This window comes from Megascapheus bottae, chromosome 28 (genome assembly GCF_031878675.1).
Source record: "Megascapheus bottae isolate mThoBot1 chromosome 28, mThoBot2.hap1, whole genome shotgun sequence".
Lineage (NCBI taxonomy): Eukaryota > Metazoa > Chordata > Mammalia > Rodentia > Geomyidae > Megascapheus > Megascapheus bottae.
Window position 1 is genome coordinate 11,806,052 of NC_143536.1, and position 22,543 is coordinate 11,828,594.

A 22,543-nucleotide genomic window follows, 5' to 3' on the forward strand; every position below is an offset into this window, starting at 1 on the left:
GAGGTAATAACAGGAAGGCACTCAAGTCTTGCAGAAAGTTAGCTGTTTTATTTTAGGAATCTTGTTAAATATTATCTACTTACTTTGTGACAGTGCTTTTACCTCTCTGAAAGTTGCATAATAGGATGTACAATGTAAAAGGATAAATATATAAAACTTTTATTTTATTAATAATTGACTAAAACTTAACATTTTAGATTCTTATTGTAGCCTAACCAGCCTGAAGCTTAATTGAAACGCTGTCTTGGGATTCACTTTGGGTTCATATTCTTGTTTCCAGACTTCTTTTCCTCTTCCCATGGCTCTAAAAAGGAAAGAAAGGGGAGTATGTGGATAGTGGGGGGACTGATCTAAAACTAAAAGTAAAACTGTCTTGGCAGGGGAGACTTACTTCTTATGACCAGAACTAAATAATGTTGTAAGAGGTTAAGAGATCATTACTAAATGATGTCTCTGGTATGGGTGAAGGTCACTGTCATGGTTCATGAAAAGCTGCCCAGTCCATCGACCTCATGTTCACATTAAAATCTAGAAACCAGACCAACAAAGTGTTCTTTCAGCCCATGATAGATGTGTTTGAGAAAGTGAAATGAAATTTAACGACTCTGGGGGAAGATGAAAGCCCAGACACTGACTAAGATGGGTTAGAGTACTTGCTTCTTAGAAAAAATGAATGAGATAAGGGTGAGGGGGGGAGGAGTTCTAGCAAATAAAAGGTTGTACTAGAATCCACTTCCTTTGTTTGTTCTACTAAGTAAAGTCTTGCTAACACTGAATAATTATAGTAGAGAAACTTGAATGAGACCATACTTCCAATTGTTCAGTGAAGGTTAATTTGAGAACCCAACGGGACTGGCAGTAGAGCTCAAATTTAAGGATTTTTGCAAATTACCTGTTAGAGGTCATGGAAACAAAAGGGAATTTGTTCCTTAATATGTGAATGACCTCTTAACCATTTGAGAATGATGACTGATTAACCAGGAAAGTTTCTCAGATTCAATGTTCCTATATTCAGATGTAAAGAGATTGCCTCCACTGAGAGAGCTGGCTTGTATTGGGTGTGAGCAGAGTTAAGACTGTGTCGTGGCATTGTTACTTCGGCTGGAAGCAGGCAGCATCCTCTGGGAGTGTACCCACTGGTACATGGAAGCTACCTCTGCAACAAGTTCACAGCCAACATCTGGGAAGAAAAAGTAGAGTGTTCCTAGAATTTCCTGATATTCTGCTTGAAACTGAGGCAGTGGCACTTAGTCCCCCCCCCCATAGATATCTTTGGAGCAGCACCATTTGAGCCTTGGCCCAACTTTGGGACGACTTGTTTCCATTCCTAAAGGCTTATTTTCCAGGGAAAATGTGATTCTATGGGTTTTATGAAGGCTGAGGATGTGAGACATCTATTCCATAGGCCACACTTACACCATGTTAGATAAACTAGTTGCTGACACTTTCACTGGAAAATTTAATTCAAACATCCACATTTCTACCTTTTCTTGAAAAAAAAAGTTCAGATCTGGCAGTACTGGTGCCTCAGTCCTCCTGACAAAGGATGCCCTGATGACTGGAAATGGTGAACAGGCACTCGCTGTCCTCGTCCTGCTTGCCACAGTTGCCGCTGCTCTCCCCTGCCCATACACCATGGCGTGTCCATATCCAGTTGTCTGGTAGATGTCCCCTGTGGACACTGAGTTTGTGATCTCTCTTGTGTGATTCGGCTGCTGGGGAGACTACCATTAAAGTTGTCTAGGACAGGGTAAGTGGATCCAGTGTGAATATTTTCTGGGCACCAAACAGTAAATATGCACAGGGCCCAGGATGGCTTGGATTACTGACTTCTTATATGGCACTGATTTCATCGAGCACTAGCAGAGTAACAGGGTGAGCATATTGTTTGTCATCCACATTGGAAAGTAGAAGGGAATGGTATCATTGTTTAATTATGGTGAAGAACAGTGTAAACTGGGACTGTCTTAGGCATGAAAGGAATGCATATGGCCACCCTACTCCTGTGGGACAAGAGCACAGGACACTTACATCCCATCAGCTAGAGACAGCGAGGTAAAGACTCATGAGGAGCTGGCACTAGTGTATGTATACTGGTTGTAGAGATAGTTCTAGAAAAGTAAGGCAAGGCGTTATAGGGAAAAGGTGAGCAACAGCCACAAGTTTTTTATCCCTTCATTTTTCTCAAATGGGGGACTGCGTGGTTGGCGCATACCAGAATTGGGTTTAAGTGCTAGAGTGCATGCCTAGCACATGGGAGGCCCAGAGTTCAAGTCTCAGTACTTCCCAAACAAATAAGCAAAACCTTAGGACTGAAAATCAAAACTTACTTTCACGCCTGCTCAGGTGTAAGCAGGTCTTGGCTGGGCCAGCTTGCCTGATCTGTCTGATCAGCTAGTGTTTCAGTGGGGGCTAAATGGTCTAGGATGGCCTCACTCATATTTGGGGACTAGCACACTGGCCCAAGCTTCCTCACATTGGGGGCCTCAGAGTACCCAGCAGCAAGAAAGGACAAGCTCAAGTTACATGGGCAAGCTCAGTTTCAAGGAGTGGAGAAACAAACTCTTGCTGAGAGGAGCTGCAAAAAAAAAAAAAAAAAAAAAAAAAGTAGATATTTTCTTCACAGTCTACTCCAAGAGGTGTGAATGGCATATAATGCTTGGCAGGAGGAGATACCTGATTCTTTGGGTGAATCATGTAACTTCCAGTTGATCCAGGAAGGATTAAAGATCACAAGAGAGCAACCTAAATGTAAAGACTGTAATTGTGTAGGTTATTTTATTTCTGCTCCAAATGGCAGGAATGTGAAGGTCATGCAGCAAGAGTGCCACTCTTGTTCATGGCACCAAGCTAAGACAATTACCAAAGAAATTGTTAACCCTCAATTCAGTTTAATCCAAGTCCCGTGGCTCAACACAGTATTGTCTGAAATGCTTAATGCTACTACTCACGTAAAATTAGATCAAGGGCTGGGAAGGGGGCTTAACGGTAGAGTACTTGCCTCATGTGCATGAAGCCCTGGGTTCCATTCCTCAGTATCACATACACAGAAAAAGCCAGAAGTGGCACTGTGGCTCAAATGGTAGAGCCCTAGCCTTGAGCCAAAGAAGCTCAGGAACAGTGCTCAGGCCCTGAGTTCAAGCCCCAGGACTGACATAAAACAAATAAAAAAGCTAGGTCTAACTGGGTGCCAATGGCTCATGCCTGTAATCCTTGCCACTCAGGAGATAGAGATATGGGGATCAGCCCAGGAAGAAAGTTTAAGAAATTCTATCTTTAGTGAAAAAATGTTGGACTATAGGGATAACTAAAGTGGTAGAACAGTAGCCATGAGTGGGAAAAGCTGAATGAGAGCACAAGACTCTGAATTCAAGCCCAAAACAAAACCAGAAACCTAGAGCAGTCAGTAGTGATCATAGCTGCCATTGGCACCTACCACGTACCTAAACGGTGCCAAATACCTTATACCCAGGAACAACTTGATGCCCTTAATAACCTTATAAAGTACTGTCACTCTCCCAGTTCTAAAGATAAGGAACCTCAATCAAATGCTAAGTGGGGTTCATCACATGTATTTAATAGAAACAAAATTCCTCAAGCCACTAGACGTCCATGGCTTTTGGGGGGTTAGCAGGAATGCACATGCTGCCGGGCGTGGTGGCTCATGCCTGTAATCCCAGCTACTCGGAAGGCTGAGATATGAGGATCAAGGTTCAAAGCCAGCCCAGGCACAAAAGGACCTGAGACTCTTTTCTCCAATTAACTTCTAAAATACTGGAAATGGAGCTTGGCTCAAGGGGTGGGTAGGGCATTAGCCTTAAGCTGAAGAGCTCAGGGACATTGCCCAGGCTGAGTTCAGAGCCCCATAAACCGCCCCCACCACCACCACCACCCCAAAAAGGTACACATACCATTGGCTGGGAGTGTGGTCTAGGAGTACAGAGTTTGCCTAGCATTTACAAGGCCCTGGGTGCAATTCCTCAGTACCACATACACAGAAAAGGCCAGAAGTGGTTCTGTGACTCAAGTGGTAGAGTGCTTGCCTTGAGAAAGCCCAAAGACAGTGCCCAGGCTCTGGCACTGGGACTGGCAAAAGGAGGAGGAGGAGGAGGAGGAGGAGGAGGAGGAGGAGAAGGAGAAGGAGAAGGAGAAGGAGAAGGAGAAGAAGAAGAAGAAGAAGAAGAAGAAGAAGAAGAAGAAGAAGAAGAAGAAGAAGAAGAAATAATGCATTCCTGATCTCGTGTATGTATGTGCTTTACTGGGGAGTGAACCCAGGGCCTTGGGCTTGTACTACTACACTGCTTAAGCAGGCCATACCCACAGCTTATCCTTATCTTACTGAAGCATTCCCTCATATACTGACCAGGGATCTGCCTGCTTCCCAGAGGACAAATGGATTCTGTTCTGAACTCACCCATTCATGCAGATTCTTACTGACAGTAGATTTAAAACATTAAGACAGTTTGAGATTTTTTTTGGGGGGGGGTCATGAGACTTGAACTCTGGGCCTAGGTGTTGTCCTTGAACTCTTCAGCTCAAGGCTGCCACCCCACCCCTTGAACCACATCGCCACTTCTGGTGGTTAACTGGAAATGAGTCTCACGGACTCTTTAGTGCCCAGGCTGGTTTTGAACCTCAATCCTCAGAACTCAGCCTCCTGAGTAGCTAGATTGCAGGTGTGAGCCACCCACCTGGCAGTCTGGATAATTTTTAAAGCTGGTGTTGGAATTTTCCTGCAGTAAATGAAATTTTGCATGATAAAGAGTTATTGTAATAAGCTGAGTTTTTTAATTTTAAGTTTTCTGAGTTCTCCGTGCCCCCTCTCCCCCCATAATGGAACTTAAGTGCAGGGCTTGCATTCACTTGTTTTTTTGCTCATGCATGGCATTGTACCACTCAAGCCCTATATACTTCTAGTCTAGCCTTTTGTTTGTGATTTGAAGATGGAATCTCTTAAACTTTTCTGCCCAGGGTAGCTTTGAACTACAGTCCCCTGATCTCAGCTGCCTGAGTAGCTGGTATAACAGATCTGAACCCCTAGTTACCAGGCTTACCATAGTTTTGCTTTTAAGAACAATTGGGACAAATAGTTTTGTTCCCCCATTGTGAGTTTTTCCCTCATCTCCAATTTTAAAAAACAAAATCTGTATTGAAGTATGAAAGACTTGATAAACAGCACAGAGTTTATAAAGTTTGTCCTATACAGACACACCCATGAATCTATCATCACAACTTAATTGATGTCAGTCCCTCCCCCAAATTTCCCTTCAGTAGCCTTTGAAGTTCCTTCCTCTCCTGATTTGTTCCCCAGGCCCAGACAACCAGCTAATCTACTTACTCCTACTATAGATTAGTTTACACTTTATAGAATTTTATGTGCGTGGAATCAATATAGTTTTAATCTAGCTTCTCTCAACATGATCATTTTGAGATTTATTTGTGTCAGTAATTCAAACATTATTTGTAACTTTTAAATTTTAAATAAGAAGAGAACATGCTGATTTCCTTACTCTGAACTTGGGCCAGGATCATTGAAGTTACCTACAAATTGTACATTAACTGACTAATGGCAGTGATGAGTTAATCTATAACTTCATCTGTTAGCTGTTAACATGACCCCCAAACCTAACCTTCTCCTGACTGTCAGACCCTGATTTTAGACACTTTTTCTTAAGATGAAGCTGAATGAAGTGGGGCAGAGGGACATGGGGAAGGCAGTATTTTTAATTCTTCATGTTGCATATCCTCGTGGCAGCATGCAATAAGGGCTTTTATGTGACTGTGTGGCTAGCAGACCAGCAGGGACCAAGTTCTCAGTAAGAATTCTGACTTTAGTTAACTCTGTCTCATGAAAATTCCCTAGAAGCAAACTCAGTATGTTAGGAAAATTGTTATTAAAAAGTACTTTCTTTTAGCCAGGAGCAGTGGCTCACACCTGTGATCCTAGTTACTCAGGAAGCTGAGATCTGAGGATCAAGGAACAAAGCCAGCCCAGGCACAAAAGGACCTGAGACTCTTTATCTCCAATTAATATCTAGAAAATGGGAAGTGGGGCTTGGCTCAAGGGTAGGGCAGTAGCCTTGAACTGAAGAGCTCAGGGACAGCGCCCAGGCTGAATTCAACCCCGATGACCTACAATTGCACTCTTTTGAGTACAACTAGTATATTTGAAACTATATTAACTATGTTCCTTCTCTCTTCCTAGCTAGCATAATACTGCCTGCTGGCAAAATCCTTTTAGGTCAACAAATCAGTTTTATAAAGTCCTTCAAATCCTTTAGTAATAGAAAATGTCCTAGTTGCCGGGTGTGGTGGCTCACACCTGTAATCCTAGCTACTCTGGAGGCTGACATCTGAGGATAGAGGTTCACAGCCAGCCCAGGCACCAATATCAATGAGACTCTTATCTCCAGTTAACCACTAGCAAACCGGAAGCGGTGCTGTGGCTCAAGGAGAAGAGCTCAGAGACAGTGTCCAGGCCCAGAGTTCAAGCCCCACAACGGACAAAAAGAAAAGGACAATGTCCTAGTCATTAATGTTTCATTGCTTGAAACAATACACAAAATGTTCATGTGTTTACTATATTTTAAAAAATTGTCTTTCTAAAAGTAACATTTAGTTTTCCCAAATTTGGGTCCCTCTTCCCCCAAAACAAAAACTTGCACATTGCAAAACTTTATGGCATATTAAGGAGGAGGCAGAGTTGACAGGATGTAGTTGGCTCTGAATTGAACACCCTCCACCGTTGCCAGCATTCTTTGACCTCAACAAAGTCAAGGCCTCCATTGCAAATCTCAGATGTAGGACTAAGCTTTCATCCCATCCCAGCATTGACTGGTTTAAATAGACCAAAGTCAGGGTTGCTGTAAGCTCCTGCTGTTGTCTCTCTACATGCAGAATATAGTGACACCATTGGCTCCCAGATCAGGAGAAACAGGCTCCTTGGTTACACTGCATATATCCCAGGATGGGAGAAGTATGCTCGGTCTCCTTGGGCATGCCATATTGATGCTGGAGGCCAGCTATTCTATGTGGATCTGACTGGCTGGAACTCTTACCTTCAAAGGGAGTGACTTGTGGTTCTTCTGGATTTGGCTTACTCAGTCCTTCCACATGTTCTAGCTACCTGGAGGGGATGTAGTTGGATCAAAATGATGCCAGCCACTCTTCTGTGCCTGCCTGATAGCTGAGTGCCTCTTGAGCTAAAGTTGGCATATTCTACAATTACCTGTTTATGTCTTGGGGTTACGTAGAGCATGTCATTTTAGCACTCTCTACTTAGCCACAAGCCAGACCGCCAAACTCCTGGATTGAAAACAAAGCACAAGCACCCTGGATCATGACCCTGCTCTTTTCCTGTTCTTCTTTTGAGACTTCCCCAACAGGAAAGGCTCTGGGTAATTGATAGAGATTATCCCTGATTCCCTTAATGTAACCTTTTTACTCTTTCCTTTTCCTGGGATTAAGCTGTTCCTTTGCAAGAAGTTCTTTTCTTAATGACACAGTCATTACCTATTATTGACCAAAGGAAGTGATCCGGCTCAACTCCACCTTCTGAGACTTAGTTCCCTAAGTCTTTTTCATTGTAATGACCTTTAAAGGCATTAACTTGTTTTTGTTTTTGTTCTTTAATTTTCTGCACTGTTATCACACTATACCTTCAAATTTAATCTGCCTTCCAGTATAAATTGCCCATAATATTTGTCAGTGGCGATGTGATCAGTATTGAGCAGATGCTTTAATATCTGCTGAGCAAGGGCTCTCAGGCACTAGCTGTTCAGGATAGCAGTTGAAGGTCAACCACAAGTGGAGACATGGGGCCTGAAGCACTTTGCTCCTTCCTTTCTCCGTTTCTTGTTGTTCTGTGAGGTTCCTCTCTTTCAAGACACTTACCTCTGGCTGGGTTTATAGGATCCCTAACCTTTGATACTAAGTCCTTCTGTCCTATAGTTATGTTCTCATAGCAGATACTCAATAAACATTGGTTACATTTAACGAGTCCTGGTTATCTAGAAGCACAGTCCTGGTTATCTGGAAGCACAGCCTTGTGAAATAGTTGAAGGAACTTCTTCCATAAAATTGTATATAGTAATCCAAAGCCATTGAGGCCTGTTGGACCTAATTTTTGTTTTGCTGTCCCTGTGAATAGGCTGTCGTGTAAAACCAACCATGTCACCTTAGCAGACTCCTTCCTTTTCTACTTGGTGTGACTGCAAATATCAGTTCAGTTCTTAAACTGAGCAGAGCCAGCTTGGTCCCTGTCTTATTTCCCTTACATCAGCACTACCATGTGTGGCTGCTTCATAAGGGCCAGGACTAGAGTACATTTGGGAAACAAACGAGAGTTACCTACAAAATGCCCCTTCTCTATGTGATTGTAATACCTGTTCTTCTGATTGGACCCCCCCCCCCCAAGCGCCAAGATACAGTCTTTTGGTTTAATTGGTATAGTGTTTTGCAACCTATCCCATGATCTCAGCTGCTGTAACTGGTCACCCTTCTCCACAGTCTCCAACCCCATCACTGAAGTTGCTTCTGGTGACAGTGCTGCCATGATTCATTGCAGAGAAATACATACTTGTTGGAAGGGTTGACATGCAAGTTTTATGACTTGATAAGTGCAGTTCAAGAATGTATTTGAAGCTGGGCATCAGTGACACACCTGTAACCAAAAAATCAAGGAGAGAGAGGGGGAGGGAGGGAGGGAGGGAGAGAGAGAGAGAGAGAGAGAGAGAGAGAGAGAGAGAGAGAGAGAGGGGGGGGGGGGTAATGGGTACCAAGACATGTGAAAGGGTATCAGTGTATGTGAATTAATGCACCTTCTATCTGGCAAATATCATGTAACCCTTTTTACTAATTACAATAAAAAAAAAAGAAAGAAAGAAAGGTAGGTGAAGCTAGCATTGTTCCAGATGGCAATGCGTATGACTTCTCTGAATGAAACAGCCTCTGACTGAACAGGCCGCTGCTATACAACAAAAGTAGGAAATTTTTCCCAAAGACAAGATATAATGCAGGGTTGATTTACTATTTGAGCAGCATGACATTTGTGAAGGGAGTTCTAAGAGGGTAGTCCAAATGGATTAGAATAAAAGCTATCTGGAACCTTATGGGATTAGGAAGAATGATACTCGTACAAGGAATAATGGACTGCACAGAAGTTCAGTTTAAATTCATGTGTACATATGTCCACACGTATCTCTTATGCTTGCTTGGAGAAAGCCCTAGACAAAGATGAGTGTCTCTCAGGCCTGGGATTATGGGAGAGTTTAAGTCGAATGTTAGCACTCTACTGCATAGCTTCGTGACAGCAGTAAGCTGGTTATACAGTAGGGGCCATCACACCTCCTCTGTGCAGCTGTGCAGATTGAGCACCACGTGGAAGTGCTAAGTATCTTGTCTTAATACATTACTTTTACTTCCCTTCCAGCTTTACGCCACAGGGTAAACAGGCCAAGGAAATGCCACCTTCAGAATCATCCAGATCCCCAAATTCCTTAAGATGTGGGTGCTAGCTTTCAGCTTTCCAAAAAACCATCCTCCCGAGGGTAGATGGCATTAACGTGGTGGCCTTGGAGACTGAGGGTCCAGCTTCACATTTGAAGCCTCATCAGAGTGGCCAGGGTGCTAATGGTTGAGCTTTCTCCACAATGACACACTCTAGTAAGGAACTCTAAGGAATTAGAAAAGTCTTATTTTGAACCCAGTCTTTGAGATCTTTATGAAGGTATATTTGTCAAGATATACAGAAGATCATATTTAATAGTTTGTTAATGTTGTTCCAAGCCCTATGGGTCTTAGCAGTAAATCTGCTTCAGTCATGCAGAATCTTTTCTCCCAATTATCTTCCCCTTGAACAATAATAGGAAAACTGAGCTGGATGCTGGTGGCTCACACCTGTTATCCTAGCTATTCAGGAAGCTGAGATCTGAGGATCTGGGCTCAAAGCCAGCCCAGGCAGGAAAGTTTATGAAAGACTTCTCTCAAATCAACTATTACAAAAGCTAAGAGTAAAGCTATGGCTTGGGTGGTAGAGCCTCAGCCTTGAGCACAAAAGCTCAGGAACACCTATTCCCTGAGTTCAGGGCTGAAAACTGGCACAAAGAAAGAGAAGTGGGGGGGAAGGAAGGAAGGAAGGAAGGAAGGAAGGAAGGAAGGAAGGAAGGAGAGAAAAATTGTATTATAAGAATAAGCTTGAGGCCGGGAGTTTGGCCTAGTGGTTAAAGTGCTTGCCTAGCATGCATGAAGACCCGGGTTCGATTCCTCGGTACCACATACATAGAAAAAAGCTGGAAGTGGTGCTGAGGCTCAAGTGGTAGAGCTCTAGCCTTGAGAAAATCCAAGGACAGTGCTCAGGCCCTGAGCTCAAGCCCAGGACTAGCAAAAAAAAAAAAAAAATTAGAACAAGAATAAGCTTGAGAAAAATTGTATTATAAGAATAAGCTTGTTTTGGGGCTGGGAGTTTGGCCTAGTAGTGTAGTGCTTGCCTACCATGCACGAAGACCCAGGTTCAATTCCTCAGTACCACATACATAGGAAAAAAGCCAGAAGTGGTGCTGAGGCTCAAGTGGTAGAGCTCTAGCCTTGAGAAAGTCCAAGGACAGTGCTCAGACCCTGAGCTCAAGCCCAGGACTGGGCCAAAAAAAAACAAAAAAAACTTGTTTTTAATTTTTTTTTTTTAAAGTATGAGTCTTTTTTCTTTTGAAAGCAGCTTACCACCTGATTCACAAACCCTAACATCATTCTCCTCTGCTGGGGTGTTGGTTATAGATCCCTCTGGGCTCTGCCAACCAGACTCATCCTAGCCCAGTGCTTATCCCAGAGGCTCTCTGCACTTTGGGGTTACATCTTGTGATTCTCTGCCCTATCTGAAATTTTCAAGTTTTAAAATAATTCAGGCTGGGAGCATGGCCTAGTGTTAGAGTGCTTGCCCTAGCATGCACAAAGACCTGAGTTCAATTCCCTGGTACCACATACAGAGAAAAAGCTAGAAGTGGTGCTGTGGCTCAAGTGATAGAACACTAGCCTTGAGAAAGCCTAAGGACAGTACTCAGGCCCTGAGTTTAATCCCCAGGTCTGGCAATAACAATAATAATAATAATAATAATAATAATAATAATAATAATAATAATAATATGGGACCAGTGGCTCATGCCTGTAATCTTCACTTCTAAGAAGGCTGAAGTGGAGCATCTCTGCTCAAAGCCAGGAAAGCAGAAAAGTCAGTGAGATTCCATCTCCCAAACAACCAGCCCAAAACAGGACTCAAGTTGTGGAGCCCCAGACAAGCAAGCAAGCTGAATAAGCCTGAGCCCTTCCTTGAGCCTAGTACTACTAAATAAACAAACAAATAAATACAGGAAATTCGGAACAAATATTCTGCCAAGGTTCCATTCCACATATAATAAACCATCATCATTAGGGTGGGACCAGGCTTGATTATTTTTTTTAATCTCCCAGTTGCCAAGGAGCTCAGCACTAGAAGAGGACCTGTCTCCCGTCCCTCTCAGAGAAGGATAGGTATAAGTGTTCTGACTACAGACCCCCTTGTGACCCCTGATTCTACCACCTAATTAACACTTGCTTATATTAATTAGTTGCCACTTGTGTGGAAGGCAGTGGTCCTTTTTGAAGTTTCTAGTTGCAGACTTTATAAAATCTTGCCTGAAGCAAGGGAACCTCAACCCCAAGATAAAGTTTCCAAGTTCCTCTATGAGTTTCTCCTCCAGCATACATAACTCTACAGCCATTTTTCCGAAACATCCTTCCCCCTTTGGTAAGATGGAACAGAAGGATATGGACAGGCTCCCCTAAGTTCTGGGGTCTCTTTGTCAGGTGTTAAAAAATCTTTGTGTTTCTTGGAACTCGTTTTAAAGTCTGTTTAAGATTAAGATTTAGGGGGCCGGGAGTTTGGCCTAGTGGTTAAAGTGCTTGCCTAGCATGCATGAAGACCCGGGTTCGATTCCTTGGTACCACATACATACAAAAAAGCTGGAAGTGGTGCTGACGCTCAAGTGGTAGAGCTCTAGCCTTGAGAAAGTCCAAGGACAGTGCTCAGGCCCTGAGTTCAAAGCCCAGGACTGGCACCAAAAAAAAAAAAAAAGATTAAGATTTAGGGGGCCTGGAGTTTGGCCTAGTGGTAGAGTGCTTGCCTAACATGCATGAAGACCAGGGTTTGATTCTTGGATACCACATATATAGAAAGTGGCTGGAAATGGTGCTGTGGCTCCAGTGATACAGCACTATCCTTGAGAAAGCCCAAGGACAGTGCTCAGGCCCTGAGTTCAAGGCCCAGGACTGGCCAAAAAAAAAAAGAAAGAAAGATTTAGAGAAATATATTTCCCCTTTACACCTACCAATTTCTCATTGGAGAAAGGACACCAGCCTGCACGCAGTCTCAGATTCCAGCCTCATCTGTCAGTTCATTTAATTAGGAGAAATTAAGTGGGGGCTGCTACATATTTTGAGAGTAAATACTGTTTAAACTTAGACAACCTTAACCACTGACTTAACCACTGAATTCTCGCTGCTACACGTCTCCTAAATAGATTGGCATAATCTTAACTAGGACTTAAAAATGCACCATCTTCATTCAAGAGCTCAGAACCTGCAGCCCACAGGAGCCTTTGCAAGCTTAATGACTTTAATTATGGCAAGAAATATCTTCTCTCCGTGAGGAGGGATGCAGCAGGCTGGGGAAGGGTTCTGGGGTCTTCTGAGGAGAAATCACATAGGAACCCACCTCCAGAGTCCTGGTGAGGTGCTTGTAGAGGAATAAGGCAGGGGGAGAGGAGAGGCCAAGGGAGGGGAGGAGGTGGAGCAATTCTGGTAGGGTGACTGCTAGGGGGTGTTGGCTGCAGGGCCTGGGAGTTCTGAGCTCTGTTTGTGGCTTCTATGCTTTGATCTCCTGCCAGGGAAACCTGGAAGGTCAGGCCGGGCTGCAGCCAAGCCCTGGAGTGAGGAACCGGTGGAACGGGCCTCACTGCAGCACCCACCCATTCTTCCACTCCTGGGAAGTGACCTAGCCTGGCTGTCCAGCCCTCGGCCCTGCCCCTCTTTACTTTGGGGTTGTTTTGTGTGTTGGTCTTTTTTAGGCAGTGACTAGCCAAATACCCCACCAGTTTAGCTTGATGAAATCATATATGTTATATGTACTTTAAAAGAAACTAGAGTTTGGGTATGTTTAGTGTGTGTGTGTGTGTGTGTGTGTGTGTGTGTGTGTGTGTGTGTGTGTGTCCCTAGTACAAGTTACCCAAAAGCACAGGTGATTCCCCTGGTGGTTGTGTCCAATTTGCCTTCCAGTTCTTCCAACACCAACCCACTTCTTGGCACCAGGTTTTTCCCACTGGTTACCATGTGCTCTGGTGTGTGACCTCATTTCCTATGGAATGAAAGGTTTCTGTCGGAAAACAGGGCCCTTGGTGAGCCGGCCTTGGGAGCCCCCTTGCCTGGCATGTCCTGTGCCATGCAATGACTCATGCTTCAGGGAACAGCAGCTGACCAGGATGTACAAGCGCCTGGTGCCTGGGTGGTCACTATTAAGAGAACTGAGGAGGAGGAGGAAAGGGAAAACTGAGTAGCAAGGGAGTGGGGTAGCACCCTCCAGCAGAGACCTGAGGGTGCTGGATGTGTCCAGTGCAGGACTGGCAAGTTGGTCTTCATTGACTAGTCTCCCACCACCTCCCTAACCACAGGAACAGATCCAGCAACATAAACAGGGCTTGTTGTTGCTGCCCTGAGTATTTTATAATCCCAGACCTTGGTGGAGGTGTCTCTGCTTTCCAGTTTGGTAATTTGGAAGCTGTGTGCAATCTGCTGTCTATCCAGAAAGCCACGAATCAGAGGTTCAGATCTCACTACTGAGTGAGGAGAGAGGGCAGAGCCCCACTTTCCTCTTCTTATGGCTGATTAGACTCAATCAGTCTTCCTGGCCAGAGAAAAACAAACTCTGGGAAGGAGCACTATAGGTCAAAGTAGTATAATACTAGCCTTGAGTGAAAAAGCTCAGGGACAGCCTCCAGACCCTGAGTTCAAGCCCTGTGACCAACCAAAAAGCAAACAAACAAAAGAAGAAAAGCCAAGGCTCCAAAATACTAAAAGATGGAGACTTCAAGCCCTGTCATAGTCTATCTTGTGGATGGACACACAAATAGTCTTTCACCTGACTTTTCCTTGGTGAAGTTTCTGAGGGGAAGGGGTCTCATTTTCTTCCAGAAATAAAGAACACTTTCTGCCAATGCACAGGCTGTTTTCTGAGGGTTCTGACATCAGAGATGAGCTTGGTACTCATACAGATACATGTAAGAGCTGCTGTGAGTACCTGGGCTCAAGGCCAACCAGAGATAAATATTTGCCCTATAAAGGTAGTGACCAAAGCTCCCCTGGTCAGCAAATGCAACTCCAGAAGGTGGTGTGCTTGACAAGAACCTTAGATTCTGAAAAGTACAAGGAACATGGAATTCCAAGATATTTGGCAGGAAACACCTTTGTGGATTAAAAACAGTCTGCTGAGCCAGGAGCACTGACAACTGAGAGTTAGGGGTGTTGCTGTGCTGGGAGCCACAGGGCGTAGGTGTGGTGCTCACTCCTCAAGAAAGTTGATACTTTTTTTTTTTTTGCCAGTCCAGGGGCTTGAACTCAGGGCCTGAGCACTGGCCTTGGGCTTTCTCAAGACTAGAACCACTTAAGCCACAGCACCCCTTCCAGCTTTCTATGTATGTGGTGCTACAGGATCAAACCCAGGTCTTCATGCATGCTAGGCAAGCACTCTACCTCTACCTCAAACTCCCAACCAAAACCTGATCTTTAAGTTCACCAGCAAATAGTTCCTGGTCATTTTCCCTTTGCCCTATTCTGGGAGTTGAGCAGGAAAGAATCTGACGTACAGGCTGCCCTCTAGTGTAGGCAGCCTTCCAGTGTGCTATCTTAGGTGTTGTGCTGAGAAGCCCAGCAAGGCCACAGTGAATGACTTCTTTGGAAATAACACCCACAGCTTGCCACAAGGCAAGTTAAAAGAGGCGGAGAAATTTGAAGCCTTAGGCAGGCAGAGATTGCATCTTTCCCTACTAGAAATGTTGAGAGCCAGTGAGGTGGCTCACACCTGTCATCCTAGCTACTCTAGAGGCCAAGATCTGAGGATCAAGGTTCAAAGCCAGCCCAGGCACAAAGGAAACCTGAGACTCTTATCTCCAGTTAACCTCTAGAACAGGGGAAGTAGGGCTTGGCTCAAGGGTAGGGTGGTAGCCTTGAGCTGAAGAGCTCAGGGACAGCACCCAGGCCGAGCTCAAGCCCCACGACCCACAAGAAAAAGAAAGAATGAAAGAAATGCTAAGATAACAGTGGGGGCCCCATCTTATGCTGCACTGGGAGGCAAGGTGGGCCGAGCAAGGGGACCCCACAAGGGAAAAAGTAGTTGTCACTCAAAGGTGACAGGTGGCAACAATGAGGATGGGAATGGATAGCTTTAGCAGCTGGTGTTGACATAAATTGGTAAGCAGTTGAGCATGATGTGAAGGCAAAGGCCAGTGATTTCATCTTGGCCCCTGGGCGCCTCCTTGAGAAAGGAGCCAAAGTATAGGGCAATAAGGTCTTACGAAGTATGCACTCATAAGACCCCATGCACGCACAGTGGCCTAACAGGAAATGACCCGCTGTCCAGAAAGTGCTTTGCTCTGAAAGTAGGTGCAGAAGTAGTTTGCGATCTAAGTAGAAGCAAAATGTCAGTGCCAAGTCATGAATCCAGAATCACAGTTTCTCTTCCTTGGGTTTAGCTGTGAGATGTAAGTATGTCCCCATCCTGCTCCTTGATACACAGAGCACTTCCTTTAGGACAGCAAGGATGTTGTGGCAGATATTTCCAGAAGGTCCTGCCCTATTATCTTCCTTGGAACGCCTGCCACAGAGTTGGCTCTCTTAAATCATTGTCAGATGTTTTTGTCCAAGAACCATCTCATTTAAATTGGGCACATGTACTTAGTAGTAGCCTTGTAGCCTTCCTCATCAGAATGTAGGTCCTCTATCAAGTCCTTCCACCTTGAGAGAAAAGGGTGAGAGGCAGAAATGCTTTTTTTTTTCCCAATTTTTTTTTATTGTAATTAGTAAAAGGGTTACATGGTATTTGCCAGATAGAAGGTGCATTAATTCCCATACATTGATACCCTTTCACATGTCTTGGTACCCATTTCCCTCCCCCCCCTTTTTTTTTTTCCAGTCCTGTCTTGAATTCAGGGCCTGAGCACTGTCCTTGGGCTTTCTCAAAGCTAGAGCTCTACCATTTGAGCCACAGACCCACTTCTAGTTTTTTTTTTCCTTTGTATGTGGAATCGAACCTGGGTCTTTGTGCATGCGAGGCAAACAGTCTACCACTACGCCAAACTCCCAACCCCAGGGATATTCCTTTCTTTTTTGGTGTTGGAACACTTTCATTTATTCTTTTTTTTTTTTTTTCTGGCAAAGGGTTGAATCATGATAAAGCATGTTAACATATTTGAAGACCTGCATAATTCTCTCCATATGAAAGCCAGCTATTAAATATTACTGTTCTGATTATTCTTTGCTTTTTAAAAATTTTTTAATTTTGTTTTTTTATTATAATATATAGAGGGATTACGGTTATATTCACTGGGTAGTAGGTGCATTACTTCTCACACATTGATACCCTGTTTTTGTTTCCATTTTCTACCCTCCACCCCCTCCCAGTCAACTTGTTTTCCCCCATTCCCTTTCCTATTTCAAATAAAGAAGCATATATACAATATGCAAAGTAACAAAGTCAGATACAGTAACAATATGAGATTAACCAAAGGGCAACAAAAGAGATGGGAAATAATGTAGTACATTAAGAACAACAATCACACATAGAGCTCTTGTTTCCATATCCTGGAGGTCTTTCATTTAGGCTCATCCTATGTGGCCTTATGTATCTAGGTTTTGAGCTATTGTAATCTTCTTCTAGGAGAGTCCTAGATGTGTACTAATTATTACAAATAAGGGAAACCATTGAGCCTATGTTCCTTTGGGTCTGGCTTACTTCACTTAATATGATTTTTTCCAAGTCTTTCCATTTCCTTACAAATGGGGTGATGTCATTCTTTCTGATGGCAGCATAGAATCAGGGATGCTCCTTTCATCATAGCACACAAGGTCCCATGGGGCACTGGCGTCAGAGCTTGCTCCATGGTAGGGAGGGTATTAACCCATATGGCTCCAAAAGGGATTTTGTGTTCCAACAAGGTCCTAAATTCAAGCCCAAAGTACTGGCACCAAAGAAAAAAAACAAAACTTGTACAGGCCTGGGGATGTGTTTCAGTGGTAGAGAGCTTGCTGGGTGTTCATGACACCTTGGATTCAGTACTCAGCACTGCAAAAGCAGACAAACAAATATCTTTGAAGCTTGTCCCACCTGAAGCCTCATCAGGAATCTTCAAGTCCTTGGAGATATCCATGTTCTTGTGGCTCCCACGAAGCCTGGGTGCCTGAGAGCCTCATGGCTACATGGCTTCCCGGAGGCGTATTCTGGGAAGGCATTCCCTGCCCAGATCCTGTGGCCTTTCATCCCCTGTGCCAGATGCTCCAGGTGCGCCAGCATCAAAAGCAGGAGGCATGGGCACTCCTCATCAGGACATATCTGAACCACATTCCCTACGGGTACTATTTGATATGCTGGATCCTGGAATGAACGTTGAGAGGAGGAACCGAGGCCTTGTTTATTTCCTTGTCTAAGGAAGAAGTTTGTGAAGAAGCGTGGGATACCACCTGCGCAGAAACGTAAACCCTACTCGCCATTTCATTATACTCCACGAGCTGTGGGCCTGTGGCCAGAAACAGCTTCCTGGAGAAAGAAAACAATGCCACTTTCGCCTTTCACTCTTTTATCTGTCACCCATGTCTTCTTACCAGAGGAAAGGGCCTTGATAGTTGCAGTAGAAGACTGCAAGGCTGGGAACTGAAAGAGACATCGGTAGTACAGATGCAGGCCCCGCTTCCTCTAATAGATGAGGACATTGAGGCTAGAATTGAAAGACAGTAACTAGAGGGCTAGTCTGGAACTTAGTGGTCTAGTGCTTCCCTAGCTCTGGATTGGACTCCCTGTAGCACAAGAAAGTAAAATATTAAAAAATGAAACATAAAATAATTTGCCCAGGATAGGTCTCTGCAGAGACTAAATACATAAAATTGCAATTCTAGTTTTTTTATAGGGCGGGGCGGAGGGGTTTGCTGGGAATGTGGCTTAGTGGTAGAGAGCTTGCCTAGTATGCTTGGGTTCAATTCCTCAGTACCATATAAACAGAAAAGGCTGGGAGTGCTAGCCTTGAGCAAAAACAGCTCAGGGACAGAACCCAAACCCTAAGACTGCCTTCCCCGCGCCCCTCCCCCCAATGTTTAAAAGTCTGGTCCTGGTAGTTCATATCTGTAATCCTAACTACTCCTGACTCTAAGGAGTGTGATTCAAAGCAAGCCTGAATGGCAAAGTTTGTGAGATTCTTATCTCCAGTTAGCCACCCCCCCCCCCCAAAAAAAAAGCTTGAAGTATAACTAGGCTCAAGTGGTAAAGCGCCAGGCTCCTGTACTGGCACCAGAAGATTTTTTTTAAAAGGCTGTAGTTTTAATTTTTGACAGTCTTATTCATTGGCAGGTTTTTATTGGGCATCCTCTGTATGTCAAGTAAACTATATTTTGTTTAGCATGATGCCTTTTTTTCTTTTTTTCTTTTTGGTGCCTGTCTCACAGCACTACCCTTGAATACAAAAGCCCAGGCCCTGAGTTCAAGCCCAGGATTGGCACAATATTAAAAAGTCCCCTGCAGAACAAGGACAGATTCTGCAATACCAGCATCAAGGTGCTCTGTCCCTGAAGCTGTTTTAGTTGGTACCTAGTGTGGTGAATGTGCTTGAAAGTCATGGGGTGAGACTGCCCTCTGGTGGACCAGTGGACACATGAATCACGCCTTTGTCATAATACACTTGATTGTTCCTGTAGAAGGAGTTAAGATTTTCATTCCTTCTCAAGAACCTAGCCACATGCTGACTCTAGTTGATCTCTGCACAGAAGCTATCTTATCACTTGCTCATCTTCTAGTAAGCTAGTTTTTGTCTTGTTTTTCCCCAACATTTTTAGAAGGCACATGCACATACACATGCTCGCACGTACTCACATGCCTCCTTTACAAGATTCTAGCTCCTAAAAGCAAGTGCCTGTCTTACATATTGTGTTTCTACTTTGTTGCCTGGTTAGCTGGATGTGAAATTAGAAGGTTCATTAGGATGGAAAGGAATTCTCCGTTCATGCTCCCCTCCCCAGAAATTTAAAAAAAGAAAAGAAAAGAAAAAGAATCTGTCATGTCTTGTTTGTCTCTAGACCTTCTCATCTCATCTCTCTGATCTACGGTTCCCCTGAGGTTGACTCTTCATCCCTCTGCAGGCTTATAGAACTCAGCTTCCTGGGCCTGCCTCCAGCCTTGCTGAATCAGTCCCTGTGGTTTGAGCCAGGAAATCTGCTTTACAAACTTCCCAAGTGGTTTTCTGATGTGCAGCCAGGTTTGGCAGCCAACTGGTCTAAATCCCCATTTACAATTATTTTGTGTAGCTTTCCCCCTCAGCGGCATCCCCAAAGGGCTTTAGCTTCTGTCACTTATTAAAATTGACCATTTTGAGATTCATTCAGAAGTTGTCAGTATGCTGTTTTAACTAGGTAACATAGAAAGAGGAGAGGAAGAAAGAAAGAAAAAACAAGGAAGACAGGAAAGAAATGGACCAAAGGGACATATATGGTATAGTCACAAGAAGCTTTGTGTTTACAGCAGAAAATTCTGAAACTAATGCCTTTATGCTGCCTGGACAGGTGGTTGATTGAGTTTGATTTCAGTGTTTGGCCCTGCTCTGGACACAGACATATATTGTGTGACCAGCCTGTTTTACCTGTTGTAAGTTATCTGTGCTTAGAGTAACTGTACAAGGTAGGTGGCAGTGCATCCTTTTTAATTCACGTGACTTGCCCAAAATAACATAGGTTGGTTACTGGTCAGCTTCTGCATTTGAATACAGGCCTGATTTGAGAGGGTAAGAGGGCCAAAGATACCAACCTGTTCTTTCTCATCCCTCTAGGCTAAGCGAGCCGTGCAAAGGGGAGCCACAGCAGTCATCTTTGATGTGTCTGAAAACCCAGAAGCCATTGACCAGGTAAACACAGGCTACACTAACTCTCCCTGCCATCTGCCTTGGTTGGTCACTATGTTGGTGCCTTTGTCCTTGTCTGCTGAAGTCAGCTGTCTGTGTTTGAGCATCACACCTGAGGGAGGTATGCGGAGAGGAATTCAGAGCCAGAGAGTTGGGGATGGAAGAATGTTTTAAAGATTCTTCTAGGATTTAGCCCACGTAGCCCATTTATCAAACACCCCAAGGCTGTAACCCTTGAAGACTTCAGGATTTCCAAGCAGAGACTTGGTGTTCATTTCCTGCAGTCCTCTTTCTCTTCATAACGTGCCAAGGGGGATGGGACCTTGGGCCTTGTACATGCTAGACAAGTGCTATGCCACTGAACTACATACCTGGTGCTTTCTTGCTTCTTGAAGTAAGTGTGCCTTTTAACCAGAGCCCTTTTTCCTCCCTCAGCTAAACCAGGGGTCAGAAGACCCACTCAAGAGGCCAGTGGTGTATGTGAAGGGTGCCGATGCCATTAAGCTGATGAACATAGTCAACAAGCAGAAAGTGGCTCGTGCGAGGATCCAGCACCGTGCTCCTCGAGTGAGTGTCCTGCCAGCCAGCCCAGCCTGTGCCAGGCCCATTGCCCCTACCATACCTGCATTTCTCTGTCTAAAATGCCAAGTCCCAGATGAGACAGTAGACTGGGAGATATTTTCAACCAGATTCCTGTGTGGAGAATTTGGTGAACCCTACAGACATAGGTGACTAATCTAAGAAGTCTGTGGGTTCTTTGTCTCCCATCCCTCTCTTTCTCTTTCTGTTCCTCCCCCCCCCCCACCCCATCTCTCTGTATCTCTGTCTCTAAGAAACAAATGGTAAGAAAGAAAAAGCACAATGTACAGCACTTGGCTTCCTGAATCTCTTTTCTTCTCACAGTTTACCTTGTTAAAACTCCTTCACAGTTGAGTCAGAAAGGGTTAGCTTTCAGCCCAACCAAGGGTGGATAGGCTTCTCTGGCCATTAGCATTTGCCTGGCATTTTTCCCCCAGCATGAGGCTCCTGCGACTGGAGCCTCGTGTATGTCTGAGCTCTTTCGCGCAGGCAGTGGAACGGTAGCTGTTGGTGATTCGTTCACATGTGAGCATCCCGTTAGCAAAGAGCTCTTTCCTAACTGCTAAATGGGTGTCTTAGGCGAAGCAGCCTCAGGTGATAGGACAGCAGTGTGCTGTGAGGAAAGGATAAGAACTTAGTCTAAAGGGAATGTGGAGAGCTGATTTGCTGGCTTCTTTTTAAAGGAAAAAAAAAACTCTGGTAAATATGACTCATTGTAGTGGAAGCTGATATTTGTGGAAGCAGCATACAATTTTCTGAGTTGTTGTAAACCGTTAATTATATGGTTAGTAATCACTGTTCCCTCAAAACATGACACTCATTCCTTTGTCCTATAAATGTGATTATTTGTGTTTATTTGGAAGGGTCTTTCTTGGTGGTTGCAGTGAACTTTGTGCTGTTCCACAGAGGCCCAAGGCTGTGCCCAGAGTTCCCTTGGTTACTGGGAGGCCTGCAGCTACTACAGGCCCACCCCACACCCCAGCCACTCCAGAGTCATCACCTGGGAACGCTCTGTGTGTGGATATGGGAACAGAACCCCAGGAGTTTCCCTGCAGACTGAGGGGCCCCCGCCTCACTTGCCCCATCCTTCTGATCAGCAGCCATGGCCTGTTTGCCCAAGCTAAAGAGAGTCAGCTGTGATTCATGGTGTTTCTGTTCTGTTCCAGCAACCTACTGAGTACTTTGACATGGGGATTTTCCTGGCTTTCTTCGTTGTGGTCTCCTTGGTCTGTCTCATCCTCCTTGTCAAAATCAAGCTGAAGCAACGGCGCAGTCAGGTAACCCCTCAGAACAGCCCCCTCGGAACACGGACCCTGTGGCCCTGTGGCTGGGTGTATGTCAGAATAGGCACTCCCTGCGTGTCCAAGAGGCCCAGGCCTACAAAGACCATAAACGTAACTCCTAGCTAGTTTGCAGGAGAAATGTTTAAATCAGTATTTGCTTACAGCCCTGAAACCTTGCTCCTCAAAAAAGATCTTGGGAGCCTGAAGGAAATGCAGACTCTCATGCCTCACCCTACCTGCTAAACTAATTCTGTGTCCAAACTGAGTCCTCTGTGTTGATTCTTGACAACTAGGATAGCTATGTTGGTTGGTCACTATGTTGGCCTTTGTCCTTGTCTGCTGAAGTAAGCAGTCTGTGTTAGAACATCATACCTGAGGGAGATGTGTGGAGAGGAATTCAGAGCCAGAGTTGGAGATAGAGAAGTGTTTCAAAGATTCCAAGGTTTGAGTGTTGGGGATGGTATAGGGAAAGCAGAAATCTAGACCTGGAGGAGAGAGAGAGAGAGC

General features: G+C 44.5%; 1 protein-coding gene across 1 annotated transcript in view; it reads left to right on the plus strand.

Annotated features, from left to right (window-relative positions):
• Nucleotides 1-22,543, plus strand: part of Znrf3 (zinc and ring finger 3) — a 140,835-nt gene that overhangs the window by 111,117 nt on the left and 7,175 nt on the right. Inside the window, exons 3-5 of the mRNA XM_090320400.1 lie at nt 20,103-20,177; nt 20,610-20,741; nt 21,920-22,030. Of these exons, the coding sequence (XP_090176526.1) occupies nt 20,103-20,177; nt 20,610-20,741; nt 21,920-22,030 (318 nt within the window). The remainder of the gene's footprint in view (nt 1-20,102; nt 20,178-20,609; nt 20,742-21,919; nt 22,031-22,543) is intronic.